The 21,484-nt window shown below is 43.2% G+C and overlaps 1 protein-coding gene across 1 annotated transcript in view; it reads left to right on the forward strand.

Moving 5' to 3' along the window:
• utrn (utrophin) overlaps nucleotides 1–21,484 on the forward strand; it is a 686,012-nt gene that overhangs the window by 593,374 nt on the left and 71,154 nt on the right. The window contains exon 65 of the mRNA XM_087991761.1: nucleotides 17,724–17,860. Coding sequence (XP_087847887.1) covers nucleotides 17,724–17,860 — 137 coding nt within the window. The remainder of the gene's footprint in view (nucleotides 1–17,723; nucleotides 17,861–21,484) is intronic.

A 21,484-nucleotide genomic window follows, 5' to 3' on the forward strand; every position in this document is an offset into this window, starting at 1 on the left:
AGCTGGAAGTGGTGGAGGCTGGTAGCATTTAAAAGGCATCTGGATAGTTATATGAATAGGAAGCGTTTAGAGGGATATGGGCCAAATGCTGGTCAATGGGACAAGATTAGGTTAGGATATCTGGTCGGCATGGATGAGTTGGAGCAAAGGGTCTGTTTCCATGTTGTACATCTCTATGACTCTAAGTAGAAAAATGGATAAAAATGTTTCTATAACATAGCACCTCTATGAAGTAACCATCTGTAATGTATGATAAAGACCAGCGAGAAGTACTGGTTGAGATTGAGGTGTCATTTCCAAAGCAGTCCCTTGAGCTCAGGTCAACAGTTTTCTGTAGTCCTTCAGTTTTCTTTTTAGAGCTTGGATACATTCCCAAAGCCCAAGCAAATTTCTAATATTTCACTAAAGCGTCCAATCCTCATGTGTGACCAGCATGGTCAGTTTCAGTTGGCTATTTGAGAACAAAGGCAACACAATCAATTGCTTAAACAAGATATAAAAAAGAGTGAAATAGGCACGCTCCTTCCAAACTGATGACTTGTACCACTTAAAGGACAAGAGCAACAGATACATGTAACCTCGAGTGTTTTCCTGACTTGAAACATTGTCAGCCGATTCCTTTACAATTGCAAGGTCAAAATCTTGGAACTGACTTCAGGACTGCACTGATTTAAGAAGGCAGCTCACCATCACCTTAGAACATGGAACATTACAGCTCCGTACAGGCCCTTCGGCCCTTGATATTGCACTGACCTATGGAACCAATCTGAAGCCCATCTAACCAACACTATTCCATTTTCATCCATATGCCTATCCAATGACCATTTAAATGCCCTTAAAGTTGGCGAGTGTACTACTGTTGCAGGGCGTTACATGCCCCTAATACTCTCCGAGTAAAGAAACTACCTCTGCCATCTGTCCTATATCAATCACCCCTCAATTCACAGCTATGTCCCTTGTGCTAGCCATCTCCATCTGAGGTTGAAAAATGTGGTGCTGGAAAAACACAGCAGGCCAGGCAGCATCCGAGGAGCAGGAGAATCGACGCTTCAAGCATAAGCCCTTCTTCCTGCTGTGTTTTTCCAGCACCACATTTTTCAACTCTGGTACTCCAGCATCTGCAGTCCTCACTTAAGGCTCTCACCCTATCTAACACTCTGATTATCTTATATGTCTCAATGAAGTCACCTCTCAACCTTCTTCTCTCTAATGAAACAGCCTCAAGTCCCTCAGCTTTTCCTCATAAGACCTTCCCTCCGTTCCAGGTAACATCCTAGTAAATCTCCTCTGAATCCTTTTCCAAAGCTTCCAAATTCTTCCTATAACGCAGTCACCAGAACTGTCCACAATACTCCAAGTGTGACCGCACCAGAGTTGTGTATGGCTGCAACGTGAAACTCAATCCCTCAACCAATAAAAGCTAACACACCATATGCCTTCTTAACAACCCTATCAACCTGAGTGGCAACTTTCAGGCATCTTTGTACATGGACACAGATCTCTCTGCTCATCTAAACTACCAAGAATCTTATCATTAGCCCAGTACTCTTTATTCTTGTTGCTCCTTCCAAAGTGAAGCACCTCACACTTTTCTGCATTAAACTCCATTTGCAACTTCTCAGCCTAGCTCTGCAGCTTATCTATGTCCCTCTGTAACCTGCAATATCATTTGGCACTATTCACAACTCCACAGACCTTAGTGTCGTCCGCAAATTTAACCAATCCTTCTACGCCCTCCTTCAGGTCATTTATAAAAACGACAAATAGCAGTGGCCCCAAAACAGATCTTTGCGGTACATCGCTAGTAACTGAACCCCAGGCTAAACATTCCCCATTAACCACCATCCTCCTTCAGCTAGTCAATTTCTCATCCAAACTGCAAAATCACCATCAATCCATGTCTCCATATTTTGTGCAATAGCCTACCATGGGGAACCTTATCAAAAGCCTTACTGAAATCTATGTACACCACATCAACTGCTCTACTCTCAGCCACCTGTTTGGTCTCCTTCTCAAAGTACTCAATAGGATTTCTGAGGTATGACTTACCCTTCACAAAATGGTGTTGGTTATCCCTAATCAAATTATTCCTTTCTGGATGATTATAAATGCCATTTCTTATAACCTTTTCCAACACTTTACCCATAACAGAAGTAAGGCTCACTGGTCTATAATTACCAGGCTTGTGTCTGCTCCCCTTCTTGAACAAGGGGACAACATTTGCTGTCCTCCAGTCTTCTGGCACTATTCCTGTAGACAATGATAACGTAAAGATCAAAACCAAAAGCTCTGCAATTTCCTCCCTGGCTTCCCAGAGAATCCTCGGATAAATCCCATACAGTCCAGGAGATTTGCCTATTCTCACACTTTCCAGAATTGCTAACACCTCCTCCTTATGAACCTCAATCCATCTAGTCCAGTAGCTTATTTCTCAGTATTGTCTTTTTCCAGTGTGAATATGGACGAAAAATATTCATTTAGCACTTCTCCTATCTCCTCTGACAACACACACAACTTCCTACTACTGTCCTTGATTGGCCCTAATCTTACTCTAGTCATTGTTTTATTCCTGATTTACCTATAGAAAGCCTTAGGCTTTTCCTTGATCCTACCTGCCAACGACTTCTCATGTCCCCTCCTGGCTCTTCTTAGCTCTCTCTTTAGGTCTTTTCTGGCTAACTTGTAACTCTCAAGCACCCTAACTGAACCTTCACATCTCATCCCAACATTGGCCTTCTTTTTCCTCTTAACAACAGATTCAACTTCTTGAGTAAACCACAGTTCCCTCGCATGACCATTTTCTCCCTGCCTGACAGGGAACATATTTAATCAAGGACACGCAGTTGCTGTGCCTTGAATAAATTCCACATTTCAATTATGCCCATCCTACGCATCCTAAATCTTGCCTAATCGCATCATAATTACTTTTCCCCCAGCTATAACTCTGTTCCATACTGTACACCTCTATGACAGTCGGTGGTACTCAATATGAAGGCAGGACTTTCTCTCCAAGAGGATTTTGAGGTGGTCACTCTTCCTGGTGCTGTCATGGTCAGAGGCATCTGCCTCAAGCAGATTGAGGAAGAGGAGGTCAAGTACATTAATAGTAAGAAGGACTTTGCAAGGTTTACAGGATCATCATTTCCTGTGCCTCGGTCGATGCAGAGTGGTCTGTTTAGTTTTGTTATTTTATTGAGATTTCATGGTGACTATTGCAACTGAATGGCTTGCAGGGCTCTGTCAGAGGGCAGTTGAGAGTTATTGCTGTGGCTTTGGACCCATGTAAGCCAGACCAGGTAAGGATGGCAGATTTCCTTCCCTGAACTGTTTGTGAACCAGATGGGTTTTCTCAGCCATCAGTAGTGGTGGACTCTTAATTCCAGATATTTATTGAATTCAAATTCCACTATCTCCTGGGTCTCCAGAACAGAAATTCAGTTTCTGGATTGATAGTGAAATAACTGTGGCCAGCCTGCTTAGAGTCAGTGGTGGACTGAGGAAATTCTAAATCTATTAATTTTTTTATTGAACTCTCCAGAAAAATACAAACAATCAACAGTGAACAATAAAAATAGCAATACACGGGAAGGGGATGGGTGTTGGGGGGGGAAGATGTGTACCGCACCAAACCCCACCTAACTTAGCAAAAAGGAAACAGTAGACACAAAAAACAGTCTAATGAACCAAGTGATAGGACATTACACAGACACCCCTGGTAAACCAGTAAACGCCCAACTCTCCTACCAATGGTCCACTAAAAGGCAGCCTGCTCCTTCTGACTCTCAATCCACCTTTTCGGAGCTTACAGCCATCTCTAGGACATGCTGTCCCATTACAGCCCCGGAAAGTGGCGATCAGGATGGCGTACCCACCTTCCCGGTCCACCCCTCAGTGTGCCGTCTGCACTGGTGCGCCTCACACTCAGCCCGGGCCCACCCCAGTGTGCTGTAGCACAGCTTGTCCCGTTACCACCTCGGGATGACGACACTCAGGACGGCCTACCCACTTTCCAGCTCTCAAGGTGGCCTACTCACCATCTGACTCGTGGGATGTCCTACCCACTCTCAGGGTGACAGCTTTCTTCACAACTTACTCACCATCCGGCTCACAGTAAGGCCTGCCAAACCCAGGGACACACAAGACAGTTCAGGTGATAAACCTGAGCATCAAAAAAAAGAGTCCACTCCAGAATGCATCAAATGCACACCTCACAGCACACACAGGTATTCAGTTTCTACTAAGGCCCAGGCCCACTCAGAGAGACAGAGTTGAAACTTTATTGCTGGAACAGCACAGCAGGTCAGGCAGCATCCAGGGAACAGGAGATTCGACGTTTCGGGCACAGGCCCTTCTTCAGGAATTGTGCCCGAAAGGTCGAATCTCCTGTTACCTGGATGCTGCCTGACCTGCTGTGCTGTTCCAGCAATAAAGTTTCAACTTTGATCTCCAGCATCTGCAGACCTCACTTTCTCCACTCAGAGAGACAGTCTATTAGTGAAGGTGCAGTTGACTCATGGGCTCAGTCCAAACAGCAAAGTTCAAATCTTAAGAACCGTTGTGCAAGGGTCGAGCCCAGCCACCAAACCATCATAGTCCTTGCTCAAGAAACAGATACAGTGTAAGAACATCAGAGCACACTGCAAACTGCAAGGGGCAGAGTCCACTGACACAGGGGCTGCTCCCAGAGTCTGCCATCCGATCTAGAATCCGTTTCCCAAACCTAAACCTGCCTCTGAAGGCAGAGTTTGCTCCGAATGGCTGGTCATCCTCCCATCGGCAGGGTGCACACGCAGGCCCAGTTCCCCCATAAGATCCAGTCCACTTAAACCAGCACAATACATTTCTGGGGACCTAGCCTCCAGAAAATGAACCAGCCTACTCAATGGGGTCAGGTCCACCATGGAGGTTCAGGCCATGTACAGGAATCAAGGCAAGGTAGGTAAGTTCAATCCAAACAGTTGACTGTGGAACAAAGAATAAATCCCATCACCAAATTGCCTTTTCCACTCCCACACCTTCTCCAATATAACAATACCGCAGGTTGCAACTAGCCAGCTGAAAAGCCAGATCCCCAAGGAAAATATAATTTTTAATATAATTCCCCACACTACCACCTAACAGCAGCAGAGCTTATATTATCCCCAGCACCCATGATGTGTGTGCATGCAGGAGAGAGAGACAGTGAATCTCCAGTTTACATTTTTCCTTTTTTTGTATTTTATTTAAACAATACAGTTTACAAAATAGTTAACATTAACAGCTGTATACAGAAAAACAGCAATTTTACAAGGGAGAGGAGCGGCAAAGCCAGAGCCCCTAACCTACTATTCAACCAGTTTTCAGGAAATGAAGATAAACCTCAAATCCCACTTTCACTCATCACAAAATAGTAACAAATACATAAGACAGTCCAGTTACATTTAAAAAGTGTATAAAATGCAGACCTTCCCCCCCAATACCCCTACCGGCCATGCCTCCCACCTTCCAGCCACTAAGGCAGCCCGCCCCTATGCCCTATCCAGTTCTCCGTCCGCCCTGACACACCTTCTGACCACCTCTAGGACAGCCTGTCCTGCTTCCCCACCCCACCCCAGATGACACAGCGGTCAGGACAGTCTACCCACCTTCTGGCTTCCCTAACCACCCTTCGCACCTTCCAGCCACCTCTAGGATAGCCCACCTAGGTATCTGCCCAGGATGACAGCGCTGAGGACAGCCTACCTACCATCTGGCTCGGTCTGCCCCTAAGCACCACTATCTGGCTCTCGCCCACCAATGTGTCATCCAGCTTGTGGAAGTGCCCTGACACACCTTCCGGCCACCTCTAGAACAGCCCGTCCCCTCTCCTGGGAAGGCAACGCGCAGGGCAGCCCACAAGCCTTCCGGATCTCAGCCTGCCCCTGCACACCTTCTGGCTCTCGGCCGCTCTGACACCTTCCGACGACCTCGAGGACAGCCCATCCCAATTACCCGTCTCAGGACAACAGTGCTCAGAATGACCTACCCACCATGTGGCTCTGGGGGTGACTGGCATCAGGACGGCCTACCCACCCTCCGGCTTTTAGGACAGCCTACCCACCCTGCGGCTCTCAGGTGACAGCTTTTGGGATGACCTATGAGCCTCCCAGCTCACAGTAAGGCCTGCCAGACCCAGGGACGCACAAGACAGTGCAGGTGATCAACCCAACAAGTAACAAGACAGAGTCAATTATCAACAAACAGAGTCCCTTCTCGAACAGAGTTCATTACAATAAGCCGTTCTCTTCAAAAAGAATTGCGCTGTCAGAAATGAAGTTCACTCCAAACTGCAGAGTGTATTGCTAAAAACAGAGTCCACAACCAAAGGCAGAGTCCTCTCCTGAAGGCAGCAAATGCATGCCCCGCAACACACAGGTGTTAAGTCTTCATAGAGGCCTGGCCCATTCATAGAGAACCAGGCCCACCTACAGGAACTCAGTACATTGTAAAGGTGCAGTTAACTCACAGGGATTTGGTCCGCTCCCGAAGGCGGGGTTGACTCCCAGACTCCAGGATGCAGCAAGTGCTCAGCTCTCAGCTCACACATAGGTGTTCAGTCTTTACAGAGGCCTAGTCCAAGGGTCAGGTCTACCCACAGGAACAGCTCATCTGGTAAGATATATTTTCTCACAAGGGCTCAGTCCAAACACTAAAAAAAAAAGCAAAGAAACATACAAAAAAAAAAGATCTTACCCCTCTCACCCTAAACCTACACCCTCTAGTTCTGGACTCCCTAACCCTAGGGAAAAGACTTTGTCTATTTATCCTATCCATGCCCCTCATAATTTTGTAAATCTCTATAAGGTAACCCCTCAGCCTCCGACACTCCAGGAAAACCAGCCCCAGCCTGTTCAGCCTCTCCCTATAGCTCAAATCCTTCAACCCTGGCAACATCCTTGTAAATCATTTCTGAACCCTTTCAAGTTTCACAATATCTTTCCGATAGGAAGGAGACCAGAATTGCACACAATATTCGAACAGTGGCCTAACCAATGTCCTGTACAGCCACAACATGACATCCCAACTCCTGTACTCAATACTCTGACCAATAAAGGTTTGCATACCAAACGCCGCCTTCCCTATCCTATCTACCTGTGACTCCACTTTCAAGGAGCTATGAACCTGCACTTCAAGGTCTCTTTGTTCAGCAACACTCCCTAGGATCTTACCATTAAGTGTATAATTCCTGCAAAGATTTGCTTTCCCACCTCGCATTTATCTGAATTAAACTCCAACTGCCACTTCTCAGTCCATTGGCCCATCTGATCAAGATCCCACTGTACTCTGAGGTAATCTTCTTTGTTGTCCACTACACCTCCAATTTTGGTGTCATTTGCAAACTTACTAACTATACCTGTTATGCTCACATCCAAATCATTTATATAACTGAAATAGTACTCTGTATATGGAGAAGAAAGTCTTAGGTGGGGTTCTTCATTCATCTTTTGTCTTGTTTTAGCAAAGTGATGATAATGCAGACTTTGTTTTAATCTTTCCAAGGATTTCAGCATTGCTAGCAAGGCCCATATTTAATTGCTTTTGAGTGGATAAGTTGAACCACGTTCTTGAACCACTGCAGTCTATCTGGTGGAGTATACTCGCATGATTGGTTATGAAATAAGTTCCAGGATTTTGACCAGATGACACAGTTGCAAGTCAGAATGATGTGAGCCTTAGAAAAGAGCTTGCAGTGGTCTTATTGCAATACATTTGTAGCCTTTCACCTTTGAGGTGACAGGTTTGGAAGATGCTGTCAAAGAAGGCGTGGCAACTTCCTGCAGTGCATCTTGTATTTGATACCACAGTACGTTGATAGTGCAGGGAGTGTAGATGGTGGATGAGGTGGAGTGTAGATCAAATAGGCTGCTTAGTCCTGAATGTGTTGAACTTATTGGTATTGGAGCATCACTCGTCCAGACAAGTTTGAGTATTCCAGCATAATCCTGACTTACACCTTATAGATGGTTGACAGACTTTGAGAATCCTGAGGTGAGTAATTTGCACAGTGTTCCCTGCATAACAACCTTAACTCTATCAATAGTAAGAAGTGATATACAGTTGGAAAGCGTAGAATCTGTGAGGGTAGAGTAGAAGAACTGCAAAGGGAAAAAGACCCTGATGGGAGTTATGTTCAGGGCTACTAGCAGTAGTCAGGATTTGGGATAGACAATAAATCAGGAGATAAAAAAGGCATGCAAGAAAGGCACTGTTACTACAATCATGGAGGATTCCAGTATGTAAATGGACTGAGAAAATTGAGTTGGTAGCAGATCCCAAGAAAAGGAATTTGTGGAATGTCTGCAGGATGTTTTTTGGAGCAGCTTGTAGAAGAGCCCACTATGGAACAGGCAATTCCAGATTCAGTGATGTGTAATGAGGCAGATTTGATTAGGGAGCTTAGGGTAAAGATGTCCCTAGGGGCCAGTGATCTTAATATGATGCAATTCACCTTGCAATTTGAGGAGGGAAGCTGGAATCAGATGTAACGGCATTACAATTGAGTGAAGGTAACGACAAAGATGTAAAGGAGGAGCTGGCCAGAGTGGGTTGGAAGGGGAGTCTATCAGGGAAGATGGTGAAGCAGCAATGGCAGGGGCTTCCAGGGGTAATTCAGGAGGAACAGCAGAAATTCATTTCACGGAAGAAGAAACAAACTAAGGGAAGGACGAAGCAACCATGCCTAACAATGTAAGTCCATAAGACATAGGAGCGGAGTTAAGGCCATTCGGCCCATCGGGTCCACTCCGCCATTCAATCATGGCTGATGGGCATTTCAACTCCATTTACCCGCATTCTTCCCGTAGCCCTTAATTCCTTGTGACATCAAGAATTTATCAATTTCTGCCTTGAAGACATTTAGCGTCCCAGCCTCCACTGCACTCTGCGGCAATGAATTCCACAGGCCCACCACTCTCTGGCTGAAAAAAATGTCTCCGCATCTTTGTTCTGAATTTACCTCCTCTAATTCTAAGGCTGTGTACACTGGTTCTAGTCTCCTCGCCTAAGGAAACCATTTCCTAGCGTCCACCCTCTCCAAGCCATGTAAGTTTCTATTAGATCTCCCCTTAATCTTCTAAATTCCAATGAATACAATCCCAGTATCCTCAGCCGTTCCTCATATGTTAGACCTACCATTCCAGGGATCATCCGTGTGAATCTCCGCTGGACATGCTCCAGTGCCAGTATGTCCTTCCTGAGGTGTGGGGACCAAAACTGGACACAGTACTCCAAATGGGGCCTAACCAGAGCTTTATAAAGTCTCAGTAGCACAACGGTGCTTTTATATTCAAACCCTCTTGAGATAATTGACAACATTGCATTCGCTTTCTTAATCACGGACTCAACCTGCATGTTTACCTTTCGAGAATCCTCAACTAGCACTCCCAGATCCCTCTGTACTTTGGCTTTACGAATTTTCTCACCGTTTAGAAAGTAGCCCATGCTTGTATTCTTTTTTCCAAAGTGCAAGACCTCGCATTTGCTCACATTGAATTCCATCAGCCATTTCCTGGACCACTCTTCCAAACTGTCTAGATCCTTCTGCAGCCTCCCCACTTCCTCAGTACTACCTGCCTGTCCACCTAACTTTGTATCGCTAGAATGTCCCCAGTCCCTTCATCCAGATCATTAATATATAATGTGAACAGCTGCGGCCCCAACACTGAACCCTGCGGGACACCGCTTGTCACCGGCTGCCATTCCGAAAAAGAACCTTTTATCTCAACTCTCTGCCTTCTGTCAGACAGCCAATCCTCAATCCATACCAGTAGCTCACCTCGAACACCATGGGCCCTCACCTTGCTCAGCAGCCTCCCGTGTGGCACCTGATCAAAGGCCTTTTGGAAGTCTAGGTAGACCACATCCACTGGGTTTCCCTGGTCTAACTTACTTGTCACCTCTTCAAAGAACTCCAACAGGTTTCTCAGGCACGACCTCCCCTTACTTAAATCCATGTTGACTTGTTCTAATCCGACCCTGCTCTTCCAAGAATTTAGAAACCTCATCCTTAATGATGGATTCTAGAATTTTACCAACAACCGAGGTTAGGCTAATTGGCCTATAATTTTCCATCTTTTGCCTTGATCCTTTCTTGAACAAGGGGGTTACAACAGCGATCTTCCAATCATCCGGGACTTTCCCTGACTCCAGTGACTTTTGGAAGATCTCAACCAACGCCTCTGCTATTTCCTCAGCCACCTCCCTAGGATGTAGCCCATCGGGGCCAGGAGATTTATCAATTTTAACACCTTTTAGCTTTTCTAGCACTTTCTATTTTGTAATGGCAACCATACTCCTCAGCCCCCTGACTCCCTTTAATTGTTAGGATATTACTCATGTCTTCCACTGTGAAGACTGATGCAAAGTACTTATTAAGCTCTCCTGCTATTTCCTTATCTCCCATCACTAGGCTTCCAGCATCACTTTGAAGTGGCCCAATGTCTACTTTTGCCTGTTGTTTGTTTCTTATGTATTGAAAGAAACTTTTACTATCATTTCAAATATTACTGGCTAGCCTACCTTCATATTTGATCCTCTCCTTCCTTATTTCTCTCTTTGTTATCCTCTGTTTGTTTTTGTAGCCTTCACAAATCTTCTGATTTCCCAGTGCTCTTGGCCACTTTATAGGATCTCTCTTTTTTTTGATAGATTTCCTGACTTCCTTTGTCAGCCATGGCTGTCTAATCCCTCCCCGGATAATTTTTCTCTTCTTGGGGATGAACCTCTGTACAGTGTCCTCAATTTTACCCACAAACCCCTGCCATTTTTGCTCTACTGTCTTCCCTGCTAGGCTCTGCTTCCAGTCTATTTTTGTCAGTTCCTCTCTCATGCCCTCATAATTACCTTTATTTAACTGTAACACCATTACATCCGATTTTGCCTTCTCTCTTTCAAACTGCAGACTGAACTCTATCATATTATGATCGTTGCTTCCTAAGTGTTCCCTTACTTTAAGATTTTTTATAAAGTCTGGTTCATTACATAGCACTAGGTCCAAAATAGCCTGCTCCCTTGTGGGCTCCATGACAAGCTGTTCCAAAAAGCCATCCTGTAAGCATTCCATGAATTCCCTTTCTTTGGATCCACTGGCAACATTATTTATCCAGTCCACCTGCATATTGAAGTCTCCCATGATCACCGTGACCTTGCCTTTCTGACATGCCTTTTCTATTTCCCGCTACATGTTGCACCCCTGGTCCTGACCACTGTTAGGAGATCTGTACATAACTCCCACTATGGGTTTTTTGCCTTTGTGGTTCCTCAATTCCACCCACACAGACTCCACATCATCCGATGCTATGTCATTCAGTGCCATAGATATAATTTTGTTCTTAACTAACAAGGCAACCCCGCCCCCTAAGGAATCACTGGAGTCAGGGAGGGTCCCAGAGAATTGAAAAACAGCTAATGTAACACCCCTATTTAAGAAAGGAGAGAGGCAGAAGGAGGGAAATTATAGGCCAGTTAACCTAACCTCAGTCATTGGTAAGATTTTAGTGTCCATTATTAAGGATGAGATTGCAGAGTCCTGGCAAGTGCATGGCAAAATAGGGTTGAATCAGCATAGTTTCGTCAAGGGGAGGTCATGCCTGATAAATCTGTTAGAATTCTTTGAGTAGGAAGTGAGGAAGTTAGACAAAAGAGAGCTAGTGAATGTGATGTCTGGATTTCAGGAACACCTTTGAGAAAGTGCCACTCAGGAGGCTGCTGAATAAAATGGGCCCATGGTGTTATGGGTAAGGCACTGGATAGAGCATTGCCTGACTTGCAGAAGGCAGAGAATGGAGATAAAGGAGTCCTTTACTAGCCAGTGACTAGTGGAGACCTGCAGGGGCTCAGTATTGGGACCACAATTATTCATGTTATACATTAACAATCTGGATGAAGGAACTGAGAGGCATTGTTGCTATGTTTGCAGATGACACAAACATAGGTGGAGGGGATGGTGTTGAGAAAGCAGAGAGGCCGCAAAAAGACTTGGACAAGCTGGGAGAGTGGGCAAAGAAGTGGCAGATGGAATACAATGTGGGACACTGCGAAGTTGATTTGAATTGAATTTATTGTCACGTGTACCGAGGCACAGTGAAAAGCTTTGCCTTGTGAGCAATACAGGCAGATTGATTAGTTAAACAAGTTACTTAGTAGTAAAAGAAGAGGTGTGGAGTATTTTCTCAATGGGGAAAGGCATCGGAAATCTGAAGCACAATGGGACTTCGGAGTCCTGGTTCAGGATTCTCAAGGTTAACATGCAGGTTCAGTTGGCAGTTAGGAATGTGTTGTTAGCATTAATTTCAAGAGGGCTAGAGAATACAAGACCGTAAATGTGCTGCTGAGGCTGTATAAGGCTCTGGTCACTCCACATTTGGAATATTGTGAGCAATTTTGGGCCCCATATCTAAGTAAGGTTGTGCTGACATTGGACGGAGTCCAGAGGAGGTTTGCAAGAATGGTTTTGGGCATGTAAGCTTGTCGTGAGGAGCAGTTGAGGCCTCTGGGTCTGTACTCGATGGAATTTAGAAAGATGAGTGGAGATCTGATTGAAACTTACAGAATACTAAGAGGCCTAGATAGAGTGGATGTGGAGATGATGTTTCCATGAGTAGTAAAGACTTAGATCCAATGGTACATCCTCAGACTTGAAGGATTGACCCTTTAGAACCTAAGATGAGGAAGGAGTGAATCTGTGGAATTCATTGCCTCAGAAGGCTGTGGAGGCCAAGTTATTGAGTCTATTGAAGATAGGCTCTTGATTAATAAGGGGACCAAGAGGTGCAGGGAGAAGGCGGAAGAATAAGGTTGAGAAAAAATCTGCCATGATTGAATGATGGAGCAGACGCGAATGGCCAAATACCCTCATTCGGCTCCTGTATCATCTGGTGTTATGTTTCCAAGTCTCAGACCTTGTTTTGAAGCAACATTATTTATATGCTGCATTCAGTTCTGTTCTGGTCAGTTGTAACTGCCAGCATTGATGATGCTGGGATTTCAGCAAAGGTAATTTTGAGGGGAGATGGTTAGATGCTCGCTTGTTGGAAATGGTCACTTGTATGTCACTTACATGGACACACTTTTTTAAAATTCTGTTGTACATTTGAGCAACACTGGCTGAGCTAACTGGCTGTTGCTTGTCCCTAGTTGTCCTTGAGAAGGTGGTGGTGAGCTGCCTCCTTGACTTGCTGCAATTAGAGAGTGAATTCCAGGATTTTGACCCAGCAAGTAATCAGCCAAGTCTGAATATTGTCCAGATCACACTGTACAAGACAACCCTTTTTACCCCTGGAATTAATATTATGAACATTCTGAGAACTGCGATTGTAAGTATATCCTAGTTTAAAAGACCAAAACTGGAAATCCAAATACACTACACCTACTAATTTCACTTTATTTGCCTTGTTTGATAAGGAATTAGAGTTCTTGCTTCAAGGAATTCGAATGGATTCACCAAATGTATAAATGTATCCTTTTCACTACGTCAACTGTATCTGATTGTATTATCATTTTCCACATGGCTTGCTGCTGCCTTCTCAGTAATAGATTCTAAATAATTTCCTAAAGACAAACTTTAGACTAAGTAGCCTCTATACTTTCCCACGTTCTGTTAGGATCTTCACAGAATCTAGGAAAGATTGTGGCCAATGCCTCCATTATCTCTGCAGCCATCTCTCATAAGCGCTTGTATTATCATCTAATTTAGTCTGAAGGGATGCTTGAGAACTAATGGAATGAGGGAACAGGTCATGTGTATATTGATTAAGGATAAATTAAGTGTGAGTTTGTTGTATAAGTATGGGGAACTAGTAATTCATGGGTTGAGTTTTCTGGAATATGGTTAACAGAAATAAAGCTCTCACAGTAAGACGTGGACTTGGACTTTTTACATATAATTATCTTCTAGTGTTCAACACCTGGTATCCAGGTTCACATCCAGGAACTTGTTAGCCTTTAGTCTTCTCAGTTTTCCTCAAACTTTTCCTTTATGATTGTAAGTTCCTTCTTCCTTTTGCTTCCTATGTTTGCACCTTTTTTTGTATTTTCTGCTGTGAAATCAGATTGAAAATATTGGTTCCAAATTTCTGCCATTCCCTTCATTTCCCATCATTAATTCCCCAGTCTCACCCTCTCAAGAATCAATATTCACTGTCATTACCCATTTCCTTTTTATATACTTGTAGAAATTTTTACTGTATTTATACTAATATCTCTGTTGTTATTATTTTAGTCAGCTTTTGTTCACTTAAGAAATGTTTTCAATTTTTGGACAGTTGTCCAATCTTTACCACCAGCGCTTCACCAGAGGCTCTCACTGATGATGTTACCTAGTCGTGGTGACGAAACGTCTGAAAACAAACCTTCCAGCTCAGCGAGCAAACTTGCATTCATAGCATTCTTAACTTTAATAGATGGCATCAGATTATACAATGATGAATCCTAGCTGTAGAGTCTTCCATTCTAAATTGACAATATTTTTGGTTTGAATTATGAAATATCCCCTAAAACATCTACCATTGCTTCTGTATGGTCTTACCTTCTAAAATATTTTCCCAGTCCAACTTTGTTTTTATTTTCCTATAATTATCTTCTCTTTGCATTTAAGACGTCAATCAGTTTCAGACCCAAATTCTCATCCTGGTACTTGACATAAAGTTCTACTACATTCTGATCATTCTTACCCAGACGATCCTGTATTATGATGTGATTTATGAATCATTTCTCAGAACATGTTACCAGGTTTAAAATATCCTAATCCCGTTTGGTTCCCGTAGTACAGTTCTAAGACTCTAAGTGCACTCTATGAATGTAATCCTGAGACATGTGATGATGCCGTCACTTTAACAAGGTTATTTTGTCCTTGGGTTTTTTTTTAAACAGGAGTCTAGGAAGAACCTAATTTAACAATGGCAGAGGAGGGGCCAGTTCTCCCAGTTTGGGTTTTTTCTAGTTTGGTTTAGCTGTAGCACTCAGAAGATGCTGCAGTCCAGAAAGTTTCAGGCTTCAGCAGAAAATTCCTGACTGACTTTCCTTTCTGAAGTCTCCATATAAATCTGTATAAGACGTTGGTTCAGCCACATTTGGAATACTGCATACAGTTCTGGTCACCATATTACCAAAAGGATGTACATGCTTTGGAGAGGGCGCAGAGGAGGCTGCCTGGTATGGAGGGCACTAGCTATGAAGAGAGGTTGAGTAGATTAGATTATTTTCATTAGAAAGACGGAGGCTGAGGGGGTTCCTGGTTGAGGTCTACAAAATCATGAGAGGTATAGACAGGGTGGATAGCAAGGTTTTTCCCAGAGTGGGAGACTCAATTAGTACGAGTCATGAGTTCAAGGTGAGAGGGGAAAGGTTTAAGGGAGATGTGTGTGGAAAGTTCTTTACCCAGAGGGTGGTGGATGCCTGGAACGCGTTGCCGACAGAGGTGGTAGAGGCAGGCACGATAGCATCATTTAACTTGTATCTAGACAGATACATGAATGGGCAGGAAGAAGAGGGATACAAGCCTTAGAAAATAGGCAACAGGTTTAGATAGAGGAACTGGATCGACAAAGGCTTGGAGGGCCGAAAGGCTAATTCCTGTGCTGTAATTTTCTTTGTTCTTTGTTGTCTTTGGAAGTTGTTCCTTCCTGCCTGTAAGAACCTGTGTTTGAATTTGCCTTTTTGCCAAGAGGTGTGTTTATGGAATGTTATTGGATTGGAACTGCTCTTTAGTTAAGTTGCAGTATCAGATCGGTTAAGTTTTCCAGTAGTTGTTATTCTAAATTCCTTTTCCTTTTGTTCGTATTTCAACTATGGTGTTTAAATAAATTCTGTTTTGCTTAAAGCCAAGTGGTTTGACCAGCTGCATCACAATTTGAATATCCGCTTCACAGTTGGCTTTCAAATAAGAAAAAGTTAGGGTCTAGGCAACCTTCTTAAAAGATTTTGAGGGAGTCTGGCCTGGTCCATAACAGCTGTAGATAACTACTTCTGACGTCAAGGCACTATTTAACCAATTATGGCATCAAGGAGCCCTAGCAAAATCATAGTCAGTAAGAATCATGTGAAAAACAGTCTGCTGAGTCATACCATAAAGAAAAATACTTGTGGTTGTTTGAGGTCAATTATCCCAGCTCCAAGGCGTCACTGCAAAAATTTCTCAAATTTGTATCTTTGGCCTAGCTATCTTCAACTACTTCTTCAAATGCAATCCCTGCACCATAAGGTCATAAGTGAGGGTGTTCTCTGATGATTGTGCAGTGTTCAGCACCATTCATGACTCCTCAGATACTGAAAGTCCGCTTCAGGAGTATAACGGAATAATCTATGGATTGGTGCAGCTTCAACAACACTCAGGAAACTTGACACCATCCAGAACAAAGCAGCCTGTTTGATTGGCACCCCATCCACCACTTTCAACATTCATTCTGTTATCACTGATCCACAATTGATGCATTGTGTATTGTCTGAGGAGATGCACTGCAATAATTCACCAAAGCTCCTTAAACAGCATCTTTCAAACCTGTGACCTCTACCCCTCAAGCGACAAGAGTAGCAGATGCATGGAGCACCACCTTCAAGTTTCCCTCCAAGCCATACACCATCCTGACTTGGAACTGTATCACTGTTTTTTCATAACTATTGGGTTAAGATCCTGGAGCTTCTTTCCAAACAGCACTGCAGCTGTTCAAGAAGGCAGCTCACCACCACCTTCTACAGGGAATTCATCCTAGCCAGCAATATCCACTCCCATGAATGAAAAAGAATCCTCCAGGCCAAAGTTTATTACAGCATCTTTCCTACAAGATCCCCTTATTTCTTGGATCTGTATGCTGTTCCTGGGCTATATCTTTTGCCAATGGATCTATAAATCTGAGACTGGCACAGCCTTAATAAAAATTCCATATTTTGTCTGAGGGTTGGTGGCTCACTTGGCTGGTTGACAATGCAGAGCGATGCCAACAGCATGAGATCCTACACTGGCTGAGGTTACCAGGAAGGATTCTCCTTCTCAACCTCTTCCTTTGCCTGAGATGTGGTGACCTTCAGTGTAAACCACGTCCAGTCAACTCTCTCCACTGAGAGAGCAGCCCTAATGTCCTTTGGACTATGGTGACTGCATATATATTTTGACTCTCCAAACCAATATCATTTCTCAGTAACGTATTATTCTCATCTTTGATACAACACAGAAAAAAACCATGAAACCCAATAAGGTGAATTTTGAATCAGCAATTATACATTGTTAAAATAATTAGCAATTTAACCAGAAATGATGTGATGTGAATCCTGAATCTACATAACATTTGAAATTAACTATTGGCTTGTTTTAGTAGTTGACCATAAGATGGTGAATTCTCTTGAGGCTTTGTTGTACCCAGAAGATAGAAGGATGTTAGAACTATATGGAGGGATATGGGCCAAGCACAGGCAGCTGGAACTGGTTTAGTTTGGGATTATGGTCAGCAGGGACAGGTTGGAGCGAAGGTTGTGTTTCCGTGCAGTATGACTTTATGACTCTATAATTAAAACTTATTAAATTTGAGATGGAACTCAAGCATAATGGATCATTCAAGCATGTCTAACCCTTTTTGTAAAGAAAGTCAACTTTAATCCTCTTTAATTTCACATCCTTGAAGACATTTGGGAGGGATTTTATGGATGATAGAGTGAATTGACTCGACTGGTTCATGTTAATTCTTAACTAAATTTGATTCATTTTACATTTTTAGACAACATCAGGTGAAGATGTGCGTGATTTCACCAAGGTGCTGAAAAATAAGTTCAGATCAAAGAAATACTTTGCCAAACATCCTCGCTTAGGTTATTTGCCAGTGCAAACAGTCCTGGAAGGCGAGAACCTTGAGATGTAAGTTTGTTCATGTGAGATTTATTAATGTATCAAATCCCATTTGTGTGATGACAAATATTGCAGCATTACTTATTCTGCAGCTTAGCAGGAGAGTGAGGTTGTCCATCTGTGTATATATCAGAAATGCATAATACAACAGCAACTGAGCCTTAAATGATTTTGTTGAACCTCTCACCTTCAAAACATTGTAATTACTCACTCAGAGAGTGCATCTACTAAAGGCTGGTTGATACTGTCACTAACTGCAATGTGCAACCTTTCTTAATATTTTTCTCTCTCCTCCAGTTCTGCCCTTAAAAACTACAATCAAATGCCCCCCATCCCCGCAAACTACTCTGCTCCATTTCCAAACTTCCTTTGCTCTCAACGCTTTAAACTCATTGTTAACTTTCTTGCAACTTCATATTTGAATTCACCTGATCAAGTCTATAGCCTTGCCACAGTACAATTACAGTTCTTGTCAAAATTATAAATTACATCCTTTATGACTGTGACAAAGGTGAGTTATCCCTCCTTGTCCTTTTCAAAATGTTCCTGCAGTTTTTGGTCACATTCTCATCCTTCCATACTTGTCCAGTTATGTTGACCTGTACTTGACAGGCTTCACTCTGTTGTCTAATCATAGCCAGAGATTAGCAACCAATTGCTTCTGTTCTCATTCATCTGTCTGGACCCCTCATCTTTCTCTTCAACATGGTTCTCTTCAGTGACAGCATTTATAAATAGATCTGTTTCCATGTATGTAATGATGACAACCACCTCTACCTCAGGCCAGATTACCAATCTAACATCGACTATTGGGTGAGACGACATTTCTTCCAATTAAATGATAAGATGAAACCATTGAATGCTCTTGCCTGTGACAAGTTTGGTGTCAGGTGGGCATTTAATCCAGCAGAAGTGTAACCAGTGGGGATCCACTGCTGTTCCCAGTTCTGCCCTGAATAAGTATGAGATTGAGTTAGGGTTAGAGAAAGATTGTGAATAGCCTTTCTGTCCTACCACTGATCTGAAGCCCTTAACTATATAACTAATTCTCATGTAAAGGATCAGCCCATTGCTGCTGGTATTCAGCAAAAAGAGATGGCACTCAGTTCCTGATCTAAAGTCCTGGCATTGGAAAGAGGGTCCTGCTGTGAGATAATCCCTGCTGTTGTTGCAGACTGCATTACTGTATCTGGGCACTTAATGCAGCAGGCCTTGGGAAAGGAGGCGCTCCAGTGATTGACCAAAACACACTTTGACAATATTAAATGCTGTTCACTGTGTTTGATCTGTGCCACAAACCTCATTCCCTCACAACCAACTCTATCCCTTCCCTGGTAACTGAGGCTGAATCTGATTGTTCATTTTTGTTGTTCTTTCATGAGATGTGGTCATGGCTAGTAACTCAGCATTTATTGACCTAATTGTCCTTGGATTGAGTGACTTACCAGGCCATTTAAAAAGGCAGAGCTTAAAAATGTGTTGCTGGAAAAGCGCAACAGGTCAGGCAGCATCAAAGGAGCAGGAGAATCGACGTTTCGGGCATAAGCCCTTCCTCAGGAATTTAAAAAGGCAGTTAAGAATCCACACATTCCTTCATTACACACCATTTTCCTGCATGTTCACCTGCCTTGCTATGTTTAAAGAAACCTGCCAATCTCAGTCTTGAACATATTCAATGACTGAACCTTCACAGCCCTTTGGGACAGAGAATTCAAAAGACTCAGCACCCTCTGAGTGAAGAAATTCCTCCTCATGTCAGCCTCAGAATAGGGGTTGGGCCATTTAGGACTGTGTCCCCTAGTGAAACCCCAAGCCAAGGAAGTATTCTTTTTGCATCTAACCTGTCAAGCCCTTTAAAATTTCTAAGTTTCAATTGGGTCACCTCATTCTTCTAAACCTTAGTGATTAATGACATCGACCTCCCATATCTTTCCTTGTCAGACAATCTCGCCATCATAGGATCTGTTAAACCTTTGCACTATGGCATGTATATCTTGCCTTGGGCAAGGGGACAAAAACTACACAATATTCCAGATTTGGTCTCACCAACAATCTATACATTTGCAGCAAAACATTTTTGCTCCAGTATTCAAATCACCTTGCAGTAAAAGCCATTGGACCATTTGCCTTCCCAATTACTTGCTGCACCTGCGCGTCAGGTTTGAATGACTTATGAAGAAATACACCAATGTCCCTTTGTAATATTAACACTACCCAATCACTTCCCATTTTAAAAAGAAAGTTCTTGAATTTTTAAAAAATTATTTTTTTTAAATTAACTCATGGGATGTGGACGTTGCTGGCTAGACTAGCATTCATTGCCCTTCCCGAGTTGTCCTTGAGAAGGTGGTAGCTGTCTTCTTGAATTGCTGCAGTTTATTTGGTGCAGCTACACCTACAATGTTGTTAGGGAGGAAGTTCAGGACTTCAATGGAATGCCAATATATTTTCAAGTAAGGACGGCTTGGACAGGAACTTGCAGTGGTGCTGTTCCCATGTGTCTTCAACCTCTATCCATCTGAATGGTAGTGGGTGTGGGCATGGAGTGTGCTGTCTAAGGAGCCTTGGTGAATTTCTACAGTGCATCCTGTAGATGGAACATACTGTAGCTACTGACCAGCAATGATAGAGGGAGTGGATGCTCGTGGATGTGGTGCCAGTCAAGTGGTTGCTTTGTTCTGGATGGTGTCGAGCTTCTCGAGTGTTGTTGGAGCTCCATTCATTCACATAGGTGTAGAGTATTCTATCCCACTCCTGGCTTGTGATTTATAGATGATGGACAAACTTAGGGGAATCAAGAGTTACTCGCTGCATGATTCCTAGCTTCCTGCCTATTCTTGTAGTCACAGTAGTTTTATGACTCATCCAGTTAAGATTTTGGTCATTAGTGATGGCTGATAGTGAGAAATTCAGTGATGGTTGTACCATTTAATGTCTAGCTGTGGTGGATAGATTGTCTCTTGTTGATGGTCGTCATTGTCAGCACTTATATGGTGTGAATGTTACTTGTCACTTGTCAACCAAAAATGTAAATATTATCTTAGTCATGCTGCTTTTGGACATGGGCTGCTTTGATATCTGAGTAGGTAAATGGTGCTGAATATTGTGCAATCATCAGTGAACATTCCTACAATTGACCTTACGATGGAGGAAATATCCTTGATGAAATTGCTGAAGATGGTTGGACCTCGGACAGTACCCTGAGTAACTCCTGCAGAGATGTTCTGGACCTGAGATGATTGACCACCAGCCATCATACCTCGTTCATTGGAAGATGGTTATGACTCGAACCAACAGAGAGATTTCCTCACACCCACCCACCACTGATTCCAGCTGACTCCATTTTTGCTAGCGCTCCTTAATGCCACACTCTTGCAGTCAGTCACTCTCATTTCACCTCTGGAATTCATCTCTTTTGTCCATGTTTGGATTAAAGTAGTAATGGTGCCAGGAGCTGAATGGTCCTGGTGGAACCAAATAGCACTGTTATGACATCTTCCATAATTTATTGATGATTGAGTAGGTTGATGGGGCAGTACTTGTCCATGTTGGATTTATCCTCCTTTTTGTGTACAGGATATACAAGATATGGGTAATTTTGCACATTGTTGAGTAAATGCCAGTGTTGTAATA

This window comes from Chiloscyllium plagiosum, unplaced genomic scaffold (assembly GCF_037043375.1).
Source record: "Chiloscyllium plagiosum isolate Xiang-an unplaced genomic scaffold, Cpla_swu_hap1 HiC_scaffold_10, whole genome shotgun sequence".
Classification (NCBI taxonomy): Eukaryota; Metazoa; Chordata; class Chondrichthyes; order Orectolobiformes; family Hemiscylliidae; genus Chiloscyllium; species Chiloscyllium plagiosum.